The sequence below is a fragment of the Uloborus diversus genome, chromosome 5 (genome assembly GCF_026930045.1).
Source record: "Uloborus diversus isolate 005 chromosome 5, Udiv.v.3.1, whole genome shotgun sequence".
NCBI lineage: Eukaryota > Metazoa > Arthropoda > Arachnida > Araneae > Uloboridae > Uloborus > Uloborus diversus.
Window position 1 is genome coordinate 142,574,755 of NC_072735.1, and position 17,506 is coordinate 142,592,260.

General features: G+C 37.9%; 1 protein-coding gene across 1 annotated transcript in view; it reads left to right on the plus strand.

Moving 5' to 3' along the window:
* LOC129223173 (atrial natriuretic peptide receptor 1-like) overlaps positions 1-17,506 on the plus strand; it is a 454,723-nt gene that overhangs the window by 72,414 nt on the left and 364,803 nt on the right. The window contains exon 8 of the mRNA XM_054857740.1: positions 2,872-3,001. Coding sequence (XP_054713715.1) covers positions 2,872-3,001 — 130 coding nt within the window. The remainder of the gene's footprint in view (positions 1-2,871; positions 3,002-17,506) is intronic.

The following is a 17,506-nucleotide window of genomic DNA, read 5'->3' on the forward strand; positions in this document are numbered from 1 at the left end:
TTTTTTGAGCAATCACAAATTGCTTATTGCTTTCATTTGACTGTTTTGATGTCCTATGATTTTGTTTTACCCCCGCCTCCCACTGCAGCACCACCGTCGACCGGCCTCACGATGCTGCTCGTCTAGCGAAAATCGTCTCCAGGTTGCGTCCATATCTTACACACACACCTACACACATACATACACACACCTACACACGCATACATTCACACACCTACACACACATATATACACACTCCTACATACACACACAGACACACACTCGAGATTGCGAGAGACATAATTTGAATTCAAGATGTCAAAATTCAAATTATTATTATTGAGCAATCAGGATTGCTTATTGTTCTCACTTGACTGTTTTTGATGTTAGCTGATTTTATTTTCTCACCAGCACCCTCTGCCAGCACCACTGTCGCGTTGACCGGCCTCACGATGCTGCTCCTATTGCGAAAACCGTCTCCAGGTTGCGTCCATATCCTACACACACACACGCATACACACACACGCCTACACACTCATGCCTGCGTACAGACACAAACACACACTTCTACACACACACACACACACTCATGTCTGCACACAGACACAAACACATATGCCTACATACACACACCCGAACGCCTACACACACACGCGCGTACACCACACAGCACTGCATACACAACACGCACACACATGCATACATACACACATATACACGCACTCACATACATGCGCCTACACAAACACACACGCGCATTTATACACACACACGCTCGTGATTGCGAGAAACATAATTTGAATTCAAGATGCCAAAAATTCAAATTAATATAATTTTTTTTTTACTTACTTTCATTTGGACATAATTTTCAAACTTGTTTAATGTGGTGCAACTTTTTCATCTTCTATGTACACTATATCTAGTCGAGTTCAAGAGCAGATACAAGAAGAGGGTCATAAGGGTCATGACTCCCCCACCCTTAAACCGTCTATCCTGTTATTTTCAGACACTTTATGAATAAAATGTATACGATTGCAGTATTATTTTCATTTCATTAATTATCTTTAAAAGTAAATATTTGAAACACTACTTTTCACTTCGCCTGAAAATAATTTGTAACGGCCATGCCCCATTAGGTGCAGTATTCCTGGTAGGTTTGGTGCAATTTATTGACATTCTACACTGTTAAAACTACAGCTTGCGTTTGGCACCTTTCAGGGGTGAAACGCTTGTTCACCAGCGTCACCCGATAGAGAGCCGAAATTGCACCCTTAGCAAAGGTGAAAATGTGGCTCCCTTCACCCAACGTGCACCGTAGGTGAGAGATGGTACCCTAGGTGAGAAAAATGGCACCTTTATTGCTTCCTATAGAGATTCCCCCCCCCCCCCCCCGTGTTGTGTGTGTTTTTGAATACAATTGTGTTTTATTTATTTTGATTTATATATACGAAGGCATTTGATCACATTTCAACTTTCGAACATAGTTTCGAAGTGTTCATGACTTTAATTTGTCTGTTCGTGCGCTAACTTTCTTATACTCACACTTGGATTGCTCAGTAATTAATATGTTGTTGACAACTTTTACTGCATGATCCGTACTGAAAATGAACAGGGAAGGTATTTATCAATCATTTGCCGGAACAGCCAGAAATATTAGGTAACTTTAGATTAGAATCATGGGAAAATAAAAGCGTTTCATAAACGTTTAAAATTTTAATCGAGCGTAACATATCAATACTTATTATAAGATTCGATATTTGAGTATCCTTATGCGTACAAGATCAATACTAATTTAAAAGCCCTTCTTTCCAATCTCAAGTTTTCCGTCAGATTAAAAATAAAAACGAGTAGATAACTACATTCGCTTCATGCAATAACGCCTAAGAAAGATACGTTAACCAAAACACGATGTGAAACTCTGTTCGTTTCCACTACGTAGTTATTTCATTGAGAAGAAATAGATATTGGTATATATGCTCACGTCGATGCATTTTTATTGCGGAATTAGCCATTCAATTATCAGCTGATTTAAACGTTTTTATTTTTAATATTGTTGTTGTTCAAGATAGTACTGATAGTTAGTTTTAGGTAACAGTTTTGCAGGATATAAATAGCAAGATATTAAATGTTTAATAAGGTAAACGGAACAATAAGCAGTTGTCAACATATTTCAAACACTTTTAAACATGTTCGAAAGCTCTAAGAGCTACAGTATGATCAAATGCCTTTACTTACGCGAGATTTCGAAGATTAATCTACGAAATTTTCAGTTTTGTACTTCATTCAATGTGAAAGTAAATTTCGTTGCAACTTCCTTCGTTCGCCATTCAAAACTGAAGTTGTCGTTGGACGATAAGTCAGAGCGCATGCGCAATGAGTCACTCTCTTATTGAATCATTTTTGTCAACGTCGTTCACCCGCTGAGGAACCAAAAGTACCTTGACGACACTTCCTAGCCTCCGTTGCACCCTGAGGCTCCGTTTTTTTCACCCTAGGGTGAAATTATTTTCCCCTGTGGCACTTCTGGTTTTAACAGTGTAGAAATTCCAGAAATTTCTCGAATCCAAAACCGTAGGTTCGTTAAAGCGGAAGGGAGAGGAAGGGAGGTGTGGTGGAATCACTCATTCTTCAGCAAGACAAACCCTAAAATGGTAGTCTGTATCCGCCCCTGGTCCAGTTCAGATAGAATTGAAGACTGGATTTATTGATAATGCTACTAAAGAGGTTCTGGAAAACAAGGAGTAAACCTGTAAAAAAGAAAAAATGTATTTGATTGTGTACTATGGATTTATGCTATGGTTGGAGCGATTTTTCTTTCTTTATAAGAGGTGACCCACTATATAGGTACCTCATACTATTGTTAAAATTTCGAGTTTTCTTTCTTCTTTTAGGTATTATCGAAGAGAGGTACAACTTGCGTCAATGTCCTGGAAGATCAAATGGGAAGAAGTAACAGTTTCTTTTAACTCCAAGAGGAAAAGACCTGGATCACGAATGAGCCTTACAAGATTGAGTATAACTGTGAGTCACAAATTAATTACAAAATATATTAATTATTTTTCACTATATTTCCCTTTAGAAAATAAGATTAGTCAGTTATTGTCCATGTAGTTTTTATTGAATTACGTATGTTTTACTTAACTGCTGTTTTATCTTTTTTTTATTAAAAAAATCATAAGTCTATTCAACGAGAACCAATTAGAAAAAAGTAAATACACTTGTTTAATGTTTTACTGCCAACATTTGGATCATGCACGGTTATCCAATAATTTTTGGCAAATTTGATCGCATTAAACAAAGGTTCTTAAGTTTATAGGCCAAGAGAGTTGTTTTTTTTATCAAGCACGAATCGCTTATTACTATCACTACACCGCAGTTGACTTTGGTCAGATTTTACCCTAATTTCCCAGTAAAAGTCAGAGAAAGAAGAAAAAAAGCATGAAAGAAGGCTTAACGCATCTTGAAAAAAAAAAATAAATAAATAAATAAATAAAAATAAATAAATATCGAAAAATTAAAAATTGGAATTGTTGGGTATTGAATTAAAAGTTGGGTATTGAGATGAGGAAAAATGTCTGTCGGTCTGTCTGCCCCCCCCCCTTTAATATTTTTTGAGTAAATTGTCCGATTCGAACAATTTTTTTTTAGTTCGAAAGATCTCAGCGAGTACACCTCATTCCTTTAAGGTGTCCTCTCACAAGGAAAACACTTTTGATGAAAAACGTATATATATATAAAATATCTTTTTGATTTGAACTATTTTCCGTTCAATTTTGAACAGATCAAAAATCTGAACATTAGTGCCTACGGGGAAATTCAAGGATATTCCGAACTTAGTGTTTCAAACAAACTTTGTAGGAAAAAGCTTTTGATGTAAAACATGTATATAAAATATCGTTTTGATTTGCACAATTTTCCGTTCAATTTTGAGCAGTTCAAATCCCTTAACATTAGCGATTACGGGGAATTTGAAAGTCAATGTAGATTCCGCACTTGATGGTGGATTTACTTCAAACAAATTTTGTTGGAAATAACTCTTGACGACAAACTCCCGACTCCGATCTAAGAAATTTTGGGCACCTGACTCCGACTCCTGTGCCCGACAATTAGTCGGAATCCGACTCTCTGATTTCGTAGCTTTGGCAAAAATTTATACACGGTGGATAAATGACTGACTCTGATTAATAAATATTCGACTCCGACTCTTTTATCTCTAAATACCTCCGACTCCGCAAACATTGACAGAGTTGTGAACTCTAAGGGAAATGACTGATTCCAACTCCGAGTTTTTGAATTAAATACTTTCGGCCCCTGACTGACTCTTTTATACCAAAATGAGATTGACTCCAGCTCCGCAGCCATGGTTTAACTGTGAAATAATTATTGTTAATATGACTTGCCCTTTTTTTACTCTAAAGTTTTAATTTATGTATTCAGTCTTCGGCGGATAAACTCGAAGTCCTTTATGTTTCTACAATAAAGATATGCGCAGACGATTTTTTTTTTCTTTTTGACATTGAAAATTACTTCTTTTAGTTGACATTTTATTGTTTTTATTTATTTTGGAAAGTACATTAATTCATTTAAAAAATTATTTTTTTGGCAACAGGGAAAAAACAAACGATTTTTTTTTTTTTGATATGATGTATTTACACTTACTGTCTAAAGTTAAGCAGGGAGAGGAAAATGTAAATTTTTGGAAGCCAATCGAATTGGAGAAGCTGCAATTCCCTGCAGAGGTAGATATATAAGTATGCAAATACGTTAGGTAACAGCCAATCACGGTTTCGTGTCGATAAATGTGCAAAAAAGGCAGTCGTGTAAGAAGGCAGCATTTTGAAGGGTTACAGGCTTGTAAGTGCCGATAAAAAGTGTTTAGAACTTTCGTACGATTTGTTTTCAAGACAGACGTGTTTGTATGGCTTCCAGGAGACGAATTGAAAATTTTGAGCGATAACGTGGTGTCAGAGGCACCGAAGCAGGACAATCAGTCACGAAATGTTGCTCTTTTCTTTGGCGTTCATCACTCTGCCATTTCACAACCATGGAAACAATTTCTAACCAGCCAAACATTTGCCCAAAGACTTATGACCGTTCACCCAAGGGTTCTGAATCACATGGAAGATTGATATATTGCTGTTGTAGCCAAGCGGAACCGAAGAGAGACCTCTACACGTGTGACATCTACGGTTGCAGCGGCCATTTGTAAGACGATATCTTCCACTACTGTGTGCCAAAGTCTATACATGAATGTGCTGTATGCCCGGGTACAACAAGTTTGTATTCCTCTCTCCCTCCGATCCAGAGGGGCATGATTAAAGTGGTACCGCCAATGTGTCAGTTGGACTGTGTCTGATTGGAGAATGTTATGTTCACAGATGATTCAAGATTTGCTCTGCAACCCGATGTCAAGCGTGTAAGGGTCTGGAGAGATCAAGGCACGCGTAATCGACCCCAGAACATCACCGAACATCACGCATTCAGAGGTGGAAGAATCATGGTCTGGGCAGGGATTTCATTGAGGTTTCGCACCGACCAGCACATTACGGTGGGCCGAAAAAAGGAAATTTTCGAAAAGTATCTTCTTATAACAAAAAAAGTTGTGTATTTCCATCCTAAACATGGGAAAAATAATTAAAAAAATTAATATTTATGTCTTCAGATCGCACATTGGCAGCAAAGTTGGAAAAAAAAGTAGAACATGGTCAATTTTCAAATATTTTAATAAAAATCTGAATGTTCCAAATTTTTGTTCTAATTACGTTTAAATGCTTCATTTTAATGGTCTTTTAATATATCTTTGAAAATATTTACATTCCTTTACAGTTTTTAGTTCTCGCATAAGCCGCAAAGTTTCGTGAAATCAACCAAAAATCGACGTTGTTAGCTTATTTTGTATATTGCAGCATTTCGTCTTTTAGATTCCAGTTATGTATATTTTTTTACAGTAAATGTGCAATATACAGCTTTTTGCTGGAACTGCAATTTTATTATGTTGCATTAACAACACAAAACTCAGCCCCAAGTTGGTGGTTGCACTTAGTGTTCCACCCTGCAGATCCAGAGAAGAATAGTTATTGACAGGACCCATACTAATGAATATTAACTTACAATCATAATAACTGTTTAGTCTTAAACAAGTTTCTACGTTTCGATCAAGGTTTGAAGTTGTACTTGTGACTCAATTTTTGTATTGAGGATCGCGAATATAAAGGTTTTCACTTTAATCCGTATCTTGTCTCATCCCAAAACACCCTATCTACCGACTCACTAAATAGTTCAATAATCCATTCTATAGCCGGAGGGTAAAAGAGGAACATTTACTGATTTATGGGTATGGCATCAACTGTTTTTCTTTAATGAAATATTATTAATTTAGAAACAACTCGATTGGAAAAAATTGGAAGTTTTGGAAACTGACTTAAAAAGCGAGCAAAAGTATTTGATGGATATTGTTAATGTAATACAGAAAGGATAATTTAACTTTGATCTCGCTCTCACAAAATGAAGACGTTTCCGTCACTATCTTTTGTTATCTTGTGCTAACGGAGTGATGGGGCTGTATAATATTCATACTACACTACTAGTGGAATGAAGGCACTCGTAAATAATATTGTTACAAATTCTGTAAATTGTAATTATTTTAGTAACGTAACCTGTAAATAGTTTCCCGTAATGAATATACAACCCTTTTTAATTCGGCTGAAGTATATGAACCCCTATTTCCTTTTTTGTTCATTGATAAAATTTGATAACGGTCTACTATTTTCCAGAAGCGCTTGGAATATTTGAGAGATTTCTTTCGATGTTTATAAAAGGGTCCCGCGTGACAAAGAGTGGAGTTTCGATTGAGATTTCGAACTGAGAGCGTATTTGCTCTTTTTATTGCGAGGCATTTCGCTGTGTTGTTTTCGTATTTGGAAGTAAATACGTGTGTAAACGTTGAGTTTACGGTGTTGTGTGATAATTGCTTAATTGCTGATGAATAATTTAGCAGTTGTTGACGCTCTTTCCTGTACATAGTGTAAATAAATTTCCTGTATTTGTTAATCAAGAACTGTGTCTTCATTTCAAAAAAGTGGAAGTCGCACCGAATCCGTGACAATTGGCGCCCAACGTGGGGCTACTTCAGGACTTTCTTGCAGTAAGTGTGACTTTGGACATTTTTTCATAAAGACTTTTTAAATTTGAACTTTATTTTTATGGTGATTACTCGCGCAATGGATGAAAAATTAAAACAACTTCTTGATGCAATCAACTCTGTGAAAAATGATTTGGCGACTAACCAAGAACAGTTAAATAGTGATTTAACTGCTAAAATTACTACAAGTCAAGATGAAATAAAAAGTGACCTAACGTCGATGAAAACCATGATGGAGAATCAACTAACCGCCATGGGAGATAAAGTTGATGCTCTGGAAGAAAAATTTGATACTGTGGAAGAGCGTATCGCCAATGTGGAAAATAAGTTGGAAGAAGAAGACAAGAAATTTACTTCATTTAAGGAAGAAATAATTAAAGACATGGAACGGAGATTGGCGACCGCGGAAAGCAGCTCTGTACAGTTTGGCGCTCCCACATCTGTTGCTCGACCGTCCATTAAACTGGCCACATTTGATGGGAAAAGTTCGTGGCAGGTGTACAAGACCCAATTCATGATAGTGGCGGAAGCGAACGGATGGGACTCTGCTACCAAGGCCTGCCATCTTGCAGCATCCCTGAGAGGTGACGCAGCGGACATTCTTCAGACCCTTTCGGACAGCCAGCGCCTGGATTTCGCCGCCCTCACATCTGCGTTGGAGCTTCGCTTCGGTGAGAAGTGCCAGAAAGATTTCAGCCGACTCCAGTTAAAGTCCCGTTTCCAGAAAACCGGGGAAACCCTGCAAGAGCTAGCGGCTGACGTCGAGAGACTGTCTCATCTTGCTTTTTGCGACTGTCCTGCGGATGTTCGAGACAACCTGGCACTCAACTACTTCATCGACGGAGTTCGGAATCCTGAGATCCAGAAGGCCCTCCGGATGGCGAATGTAGACGACTTGAAATCCGCTTTGATATATGCGAAGAGATACGAGGCCGCCCAAGAAGCAACCCGTGTGGATCGCCATCTAATCCGGACTCAGGAAGCTGATGAGTCTGATTCCAGGTCGTCCCATCTCGCTGAACTTGAGAGACAACTCGGTGACTTGGCAAGACATCTGAACAGCATAACAGCCCAAAAGAAACAAGAGCAGAAGTGCTGGAAATGCGGAAGTGAAGGGCACCTGCGAAGGAGTTGTCCTGCTCGCCAAGCTACGCGAGGGAAAGAAATCACCTCCACCAGAGCTCTGCAGATTTCCTCTACTAGTAGTGGCAGTGATGGACTTTTCATTTACACCCATGTAAATGGGAATCCTTGCAAACTGATTGTCGACACTGGAGCCAATGTGACAATCGTTAGGACAGATGTGGCTCGTGAATTTGGATTGAAACTGTTGTGGAAATCGCCACACGTAAGTCTCCAGACTGTGACAGGTGACAAAATCGAGATTGAAGGTAAAGTGGACTTGGAAATAGTGTTTGGGAATGCCACCTACCATCATACGGCATTCGTCGCTGACATCACGCACACCTTCATTCTCGGATTGGACTTCTTAAAGAAATATGACTTCACCCTGGACTTCAAGACTAATGAACTGCACTCGATGAGCGAAGACATAGCCATCTTCAACGTTGAAAATGATGTAAAATCCGCTCATCAAATAATAGCCCAAACAGATTTATCGATTCCCTCAAGGTCAGAATCATTAATACCTGGCTCCATTGAAGAAAGCAATAGTTTTCGATTTGGACTCATTGAATACCCTAACCTAAGCAATAGCCTAAAAGGAGTGCTGGTAGCATCTACGCTTGTGGACCTTTCTAAGGATGTAATTCCCGTGAGAGTCGCCAACGTGAGTGAAAGGCCAAGGAATATCCGGAAAGGTGAAGTGTTAGCAACTTGTACTCCAGTAAACTGCATCATTAGAAGAATCAATTCCCCCGAGACTGTGTCTTCTGAGTCTTTGACATCGAAGTTAATTGGGAGTGCGTCATTATCGAAAGATCAAAGAACTGCTGCGGAACAATTGGTAGACGACTTCAAGCATCTGTTTTCATGTACATTGGAGGATGTTGGCCGTACGAATTTAACGCAGCATAGGATTTACACTGGAGAACACCCCCCTATTAAACAGCATCCAAGACGACTACCGTTCGCTAAGAAGGAAGAGGTTGAAACCCTCCTGAAAGAGATGAAGGAGAATGATGTAATCGAACCGTCATCCAGTCCTTGGGCCTCTCCCATCGTCTTGGTCCGAAAGAAAGATGGCTTCACCAGATTTTGTGTCGATTACCGACGGCTGAATGAAATCACCAAGAAAGACAGTTACCCTCTTCCACGGATAGACGATACCTTAGACACTCTTTCCGGACACAAGTGGTTTTCGACCCTGGACTTGAAGAGCGGCTACTGGCAGGTTGAGATACACCCTGATGACCGAGAGAAGACAGCGTTTACAACTGGACAAGGCTTATGGCAGTTTAAAGTGATGCCCTTCGGCCTCTGCAATGCACCAGCTACGTTCGAGCGTCTTATGGAGACAGTGTTAAGAGGACTTTGCTACGAATCCTGTCTGGTCTACTTAGACGATATCATCATCGTGGGACGCAGTTTCGAAGAACATCTGGCAAATCTTAGGAAGGTGCTGCAAAAGCTTAAGGAAGCCAATCTGAAGTTGAGCCCGTCCAAATGTAATTTGTTCCGCCGGGAAGTGAACTACCTTGGTCACATCATCTCTTCTGAAGGTGTACAAACCGATCCAGAAAAGGTATCTGCGGTCAAGAGTTGGAGTCGTCCCGAAAACATCCATCAGCTGCGAAGTTTCCTGGGGTTCTGCACGTGCTACAGGAAGTTTGTAAAGGGTTTTTCCAACATTGCACGGCCTTTGCATAAGCTGACGGAGAGCAAGCAAAAGTTTGAATGGTCCAAAGAATGCGAAGATGCATTTCTACGACTGAAGGAGGCTTTAACATCAACGCCTATCCTCGCCTATCCTCAGCCTTAAAAATCCTTCGTCCTGGACACTGATGCGAGCAACGAGGGCATCGGAGCTGTTTTATCCCAAGAAATTGACGGAAATGAGCATGTCATCGCTTACTGGAGCAAATGCTTATCGAAGTCGGAGCGAAATTACTGTGTCACCAGAAAGGAGTTACTGGCCATAGTGAAAGCTGTAGAACACTTCCATCATTACCTCTACGGCCGAAAATTTCTGCTTCGGACAGATCATGCCTCGTTAACTTGGCTTTTGAACTTCAAGAATCCAGAAGGCCAAATAGCCAGGTGGATACAGCGGCTCCAGGAATATGACATGGAGATCAAGCACCGAAAAGGGTTGTCTCACGGTAATGCAGACGCTTTATCAAGGAGACCCTGTCCTGAGAACTGCAATTATTGTTCCCGAATCGAGAAACAGTATGGAACGACTAGCCCTACTGCTTATCAGGTGACAATGACTCCAACATCATCAGAACCTGATCCATGGAGTGATAACCAAGTTCGAAAAGATCAACTTGAAGACCCCGACATAAAACCAATTTTGGAGTTCATGGAAAGCGACAGTCGACGCCCTAGCTGGCAGGACGTTTCCTTCTTCAGTCCTGCAACAAAAAGATACTGGGCTTTATGGAACTCACTCCATTTGCGGAACGGCGTACTGTACCGAAAATTTGAATCTGATGACGGCAAAACATCTAGGTGGCAGTTACTACTTCCCCGATCAAGGATTTCAGATGTTCTGAAAGAAATACATAGTAGTGCGACTGGAGGACATTTTGGTGTCTTGAAAACCCTCAATAAAGTTCGGGAGCACTTCTTCTGGAGCAAGGCGAAGGATGACGTGGAGAAGTGGTGCCATTCTTGTGACGCCTGTGCTGCTCGTAAAGGACCGAAGAAAAGAAGCAGAGGGAAGCTACATCTGTTCAACGTTGGAGCTCCTTTCGAAAGAATTGGGATCGACATCCTGGGTCCTCTACCAAGAACTGCTGATGGGAACAAATACATTCTTGTTTCCATCGACTATTTCACAAAATGGCCCGAAGCGTATCCCATTCCAGATCAAGAAGCTACCACAGTAGCAGAGAGTCTAGTCCAACATTGGATCTCGAGATATGGAACACCTTTGCAGATTTATTCCGATCAAGGGAGGAATTTCATCTCTGCTGTGTTTAAGGGCCTATGTCAAATTTTCGGAATTGAGAAAACTAGGACAACACCACTACACCCACAATCGGACGGCATGGTGGAGAGATTTAACTGCACAATCCTGAATAATCTCTCACTTATGGTATCCAGAAATCAGCAGGATTGGGACAGGAAGCTACCTTTGTTCCTGCTGGCCTACCGCAGTGCTGTCCACGAGACTACCGGATTTGCCCCATCTCTGATGCTCTTCGGACGAGAGCTTCGGCTACCTTGTGATCTCGTCTTCGGTCGTCCTCCGGATGCGCCTGCATCGCCTGAGGAGTACATCCAGGATCTCCAGGCCCGGTTGGAAGACGTTCATAACTTCGCACGAGAGCGAATCAACATCGCGGCGGAGAAGATGAAGACCCGATACGACACAAGGTCTACTGGACATGAATTCAACGAAGGCGACAAGGTTTGGTTATGGAATCCCATCCGACGGAAAGGTCTTTCACCCAAATTGCAGTCGGATTGGGATGGACCCTACAAAGTCCTTAACCGACTGTATGACGTCGTAGTGAGGATCCAAAAATCACCAAATGCAAAACCTAGGGTTGTACATTATGATCGGTTAGCCCCATACTATGGCCATAGTTCATGAGTATTATGTAAACAACCATGGTTGATAACATAAAAGTTGTAGATAATTTTTGCTTTTAATGTTTAGTAATATTTCTAGTTATTATTGTGTTTTCTGTATCTGTTAGTTATTAATTAATGTGTTTATTTGTAAACTGGTGATAGAAGTTTGGCACCCTTTCTGGGGATTGTACTGCCCGGGACGTGCAGTCCTTAGGAAGGGGCAATGTTACAAATTCTGTAAATTGTAATTATTGTAGTAACGTAACCTGTAAATAGTTTCCCGTAATGAATATACAACCCCTTTTAATTCGGCTGAAGTATATGAACCCCTATTTCCTTTTTTGTTCATTGATAAAATTTGATAACGGTCTACTATTTTCCAGAAGCGTTTGGAATATTTGAGAGATTTCTTTCGATGTTTATAAAAGGGTCCCGCGTGACAAAGAGTGGAGTTTCGATTGAGATTTCGAACTGAGAGCGTATTTGCTCTGTTTATTGCGAGGCATTTCGCTGTGTTGTTTTCGTATTTGGAAGTTAATACGTGTGTAAACGTTGAGTTTACGGTGTTGTGTGATAATTGCTTAATTGCTGATGAATAATTTAGCAGTTGTTGACGCTCTTTCCTGTACATAGTGTAAATAAATTTCCTGTATTTGTTAATCAAGAACTGTGTCTTCATTTCAAGAAAGTGGAAGTCGCACTGAATCCGTGACAATATCTTTTAAAATTATGCTTCTACGGTTTGATATAATTAAAATTTTAAAGAAAAGAACCAACTTCCGTGAAACATTGTCCTGTGCACTTATTTAAAGTTACAAGATCTACAGGTCAAATGTGTGATAATCTTCCAAACATCGTGGATCCGTTTATTCAAAGAAATTCTTACTTCGTTATTTTGTGAAATTGTTATTGGTCATGTCAATGCACCAAAGGCGAAATATAAAGGAAATATTAAGATTTGAAACTTCGAACTGTAGCAGTTAGTTGACAGATGAACGTGCTTACTTCCTCCGCTTCAGTGATGATGTGAAAAACAAGGATATTTTATCCTTTTTAGAAACTATACATTTGCTTAAGTACGTATTCTTAAAATTCCCATATCACACACGGGCAATGGAATGGATTATGGAACTGTTCAGTAAATCTGCAGAAATTCATTTGAAGTATTAGACGGAAGAGATGAATTTATATGAAAACCTTTATACTTTCAAACATCAGTGCCAAAAATTAAGTCGTAGGTCCAACTTCAAACCTTTATTGAAACGTAGAAACTTTTTTAAAACTATATAGTTATTATGAAAGTTACTTTACAAATGTATAAGTCCAGTCTTTTTGAGAATTGCAGGGTGAAACACAGAGTGCAATAACCTTCTTGGGGTGGGTTTTGGGTTGTTAATGCAACACAATATAATTGCAGTTCCAGCAAAGAACTGTATAGTGCACATTTACTGTAAAAAAATACATAACTGGGATATATAGGAAGAAATACTGCAATATACAAAATAAGCTAAAAACGTCGATTTTTTTACTGATTTCACGAAACTTTGCGGCTTATACGCGAGCTGAAAACTGCAAAGGAATGTAAGTGTTTTGAAAGTTATATTAAGAGACCATTAAAAGGAAGCATTTAAGCTGGATTAGAACAAACATTTTGGATTTTTATAAAAATATTTGAAAATTGACCATTTTTTACGTTTTTTTCAAACTTTGCTGCTAATGCGCGATCTGAAGACATAAGTATTAATTTTTTTCATTATTTTTCCCATGTTTAGGATGGCAATACACCACTTTTTTTTGCTATTAGATGTTGCTTCTCGAAAATATCCCTTTTTCAGCCTACCCTACTGCACATCTACGGGCGGGGTTCTGTGATGGCTATACGGTATCGGGATGAAGTCCTAGGCCCCACTGTGAGATTGTACGCTACAGCAGTGGGTCATACTTTCATTTTAATAGACGATATTGCACGTCCCCATAAAGCTGCCATCGTTGACGACAACCTGTAGAATGAGAGTATTGCGCGTATAGGCTGGCTAGCGTACTCACCGGACCATAATTCCATTGGAAATCTTTAGAATACCCTCGACTGCCCTTAGTACACGTTTCCCACCCGTAGCTACTCTCACAGAGTTGGAAACTGCTCTATATGAGGAAGGGCGATTACTCGACTCTATGGTGGTTGCTCACCTCATAAAAATCATGTTTATACGCTGTTAACTTTGTATGCAGATGAGGGATGCTCACTTACTCTATTAATGTCAGTTTTTGTTGTTTGTTTGACATTAAACAATATTTTGTAAATGATTACGATATGACGTCATCTTATAATTTATGAAAAATTTGCTATTGTTTTCATCTCTGTATGTAATTTTTAGTTTTGTTCTCTGCATAAACATATTTGCTAGCTTCCTGCCGCATTTCATTTCAATCAACGCAGTACTTATGCATTTTTTCGCATTTTACCTCTCCGTGCCAACTTTTGGCAGTGAGTGTATTTTCATGAACTTGTTAATTTTTTTCTTTTTGAAAGCGGTTAGAGATTTTTTTAAATGAAAAAAGTGTATTAGCTGCTTTATTAATCAGGTGCTGCTATTTTATTTGTTCGTTTATTTATTTATTTATTTTTACTCATCTAATTTTTAGATGAGTGAGGCATATTTTATTCCAAGAAATCAGCTTAAAATATTAAAAATCATGTTTGAAACAATTCGGCAATTTTAGCTATTTTTGAGAATATTGATCAGATACCAGAAAGTAGATATGGGTATACGAGAAAGTAGGCTCGTTTGGTTTTAGACGGCACTTCTTGTTTAGATTAACATGACAAAGAGAATACGTCTAGCTTGTTGTTTTTGATATTTATTAAGAAAAATATCTTTCATCGCTATGGTTACAAATCGTTCGCTTTTTCATTCATTCATTCATTTTCCAAAGCTTACCACAAGCAGATTATACATTTAAAAACGGGAGGAGATTTGTAAGATTGATATGAAATAAAAATGTTATATATTTTTTTCGCTGTAAATATAATCTTTATGATACGTGTGCTGGTGTAAATTGGCCATAAAGACCATATCTTGATTACCACATCCTAATTATCGTTTGTCTTTTGATGAACGTGCGTCGTATCATCTAATCTAGAAAATCACCAGTCATATAACGACGGGTGGAAATTTATTCTTCATTTCCATTCCGCTCCATTCGTAAAAACAAGAAACAGGAGTCCGATGGGGTCGTATCGCAGTTCGTGATTGCGAAAAACATAATTTGAATTTAAGACATCAAAATTCATCTGGTTTCTCTTTTTATTTATTTCATTTATTTGTTTGCAATAAAGAAGATTGCTCATTGATTTAGTTTTGACCTCCAGCCTGGTGCAAACAATTTTCATGGTCTTTTTGAAAATTGGTCCGAGCAGATGACCAATTTTCGTTTGCATCAGGTTTTGGTAGACGTGAGATGAGTTATTGTTCCTAACAGGCTCATGACATTTTTTATTGAATGTCTACTCCAAATATAATCATACACTGATCACAACCTGATTTTTATCTCAAGTTTCGTCGAAAATTTAGAACCATTTTCTGACGTAAAAAAATTGCAAGTTCTGCCAAGAGCGTCATTGATTTTAAAAATTTAGACAACAGACTTTGACACAAGAAAGTACGTATATGTACTACGAAGCGAAAAGTTTAACTTTCGCCATTAATATCTTTTCACTAAAAAACCAACCAAGAGTGTTATAACTCAAAAAAAAAAAAAAAAAAAAAAAAAATAATAATAATAATTTGAACTTTGACATCTTGAATTCAAATTATGTTTTTTGCAATCACGAGTGTGTGTGTGTGTGTATGTAGGCGTGTGTGTTTGTGTGTGGGGGGGGTATATTTATGTGTGGGTAGTTGTGTGTAGGTGTGTGTGTGTATGCGTAGGTGTCCGTATGTATGCGTGTGTGTATGTGTTTGTGTGTGTAGGTGTATGCGTGTGTGTAGGTGTATGTGTAAGTGTAGGCAAGTAACTGACGCAACCTGGAGACGGTTTTCGCTAGAGGAGCAGCATCGTCAGGCAGCCGGCCGACGGTGTTGCTGCAGAGGGAGGCGGGGGGAAAATAAAATCCGAGGAACATCAAAACTGTTAAATGAGAGCAATAAGCAATCGTGATTGCTCAAAAAAAAAAAATAATAATAAATAAATAAATAAATAAATAAAAAGAATAACTCGAATTTTATCAAATAGTGACGAATAAAGTAGATCAAACTGAATCATTTTATTTGTTTCTGAAACAGCAAGTTTTCTAAAGATGAAGAATTGCATATCCATAATATGCAAACCGAAAACATAAATACTTTATAGATGTAGCTGTACCAGTTGAAAATTTGTAATCCAAAAGCATTAAAATGCAGTTGGAGCAAAAGGTTGAAAAATATCACAGATAAACGTTGAAATTCTCCGTTTTTATCAGGCTCATCTCGCGATCAGAAGGTAGTATCCAATTTATCATTAAGTAATTTTATTTTAAGTCCCCTCTAATCGTAACTTTTCCGCGCTATAGCGACTCGAAAATAAAAATGTTCTGTGTGTGTTTTTTTTTCGACCCATCCTAATGTACATGTACATTCAACTCATTAAGAGCTACATACGTCAAAAACAAAAGTTTATAAAACTAATTGGGGAAAATTTACTGGATAATAAATTCATAAGTTGTAAAGGTAAGATGAGTCATAAAGATAATGCATTACTTTCACTATTTATTTTGTGCAAACTAGCATATGAGCCGAAATCTTGCTTTCCTAATTGTTTCAGTTTAGCTTGCTTGCTTAATCATAGCAAATTGTTCATCGTGTTAATTTATCAGTTTGTAGTGAAAAAGAGATACAGCGTTTATGACTGCAGTCTGCAATGCTGCTTTTGCGATTCTTGCATTACCAACAGTACAGTAGTTAATCAGGGAAATGCAGTTAATGGTACTTAAGAACTACGACGCATTCAACGTGTTTTTATGCTTTGTTTTAGTTTCTGCAATAAAAGCTTATGTAAATTTTAAAGAGAAAAATCTAATGTAAAAATTTGTTATTAAAAAACTGTAATTTTTTTAATGCACAATATTTTTTTCTTCGTATTTCTAAAATTATGTTTGTTAGGTTTCACTTTTTAAAACGCAGAAACCGTAAAACAAAGCATATGCAAATACGGTAAATGTAAATTTTAAAAGAAAAACAAATAGCTATATGAATTAAGATATTTTTGATTTAAAATTTATTTTTTATTATTTCTATTCACTTCTCAAAAGTGTTTTTTTTTTTTCATCTCTAGATTAAAGACAATATTTATGTTATTACAAAAAAAAAAAAAAATCTGTAGAAAATAACACCGATATTTCAAACCAAAAATTTCATATTTGTTCATGTTTTACATTAAGTACTGCAATAAATAACTGGATCACTTGCTTAAATTAATTTATGTTAATAAACTGCGTGGGTTATGCTGTTTTCACAGAGAGAAAAACAAAGTTGCACAGCTTGTTTTAGAATTTTGGATAAAAAAGAACATAAAAGAACAGACAATGTTTGTAGTATTTTTTAAAACTTAATTAGTTTTGCCTCATACATTGTGCATATAGTTTTTCATAACATTAAAATAATTAAAAGATTATGAAACTTTAACGAAACTGGTTTCTTTGTTTA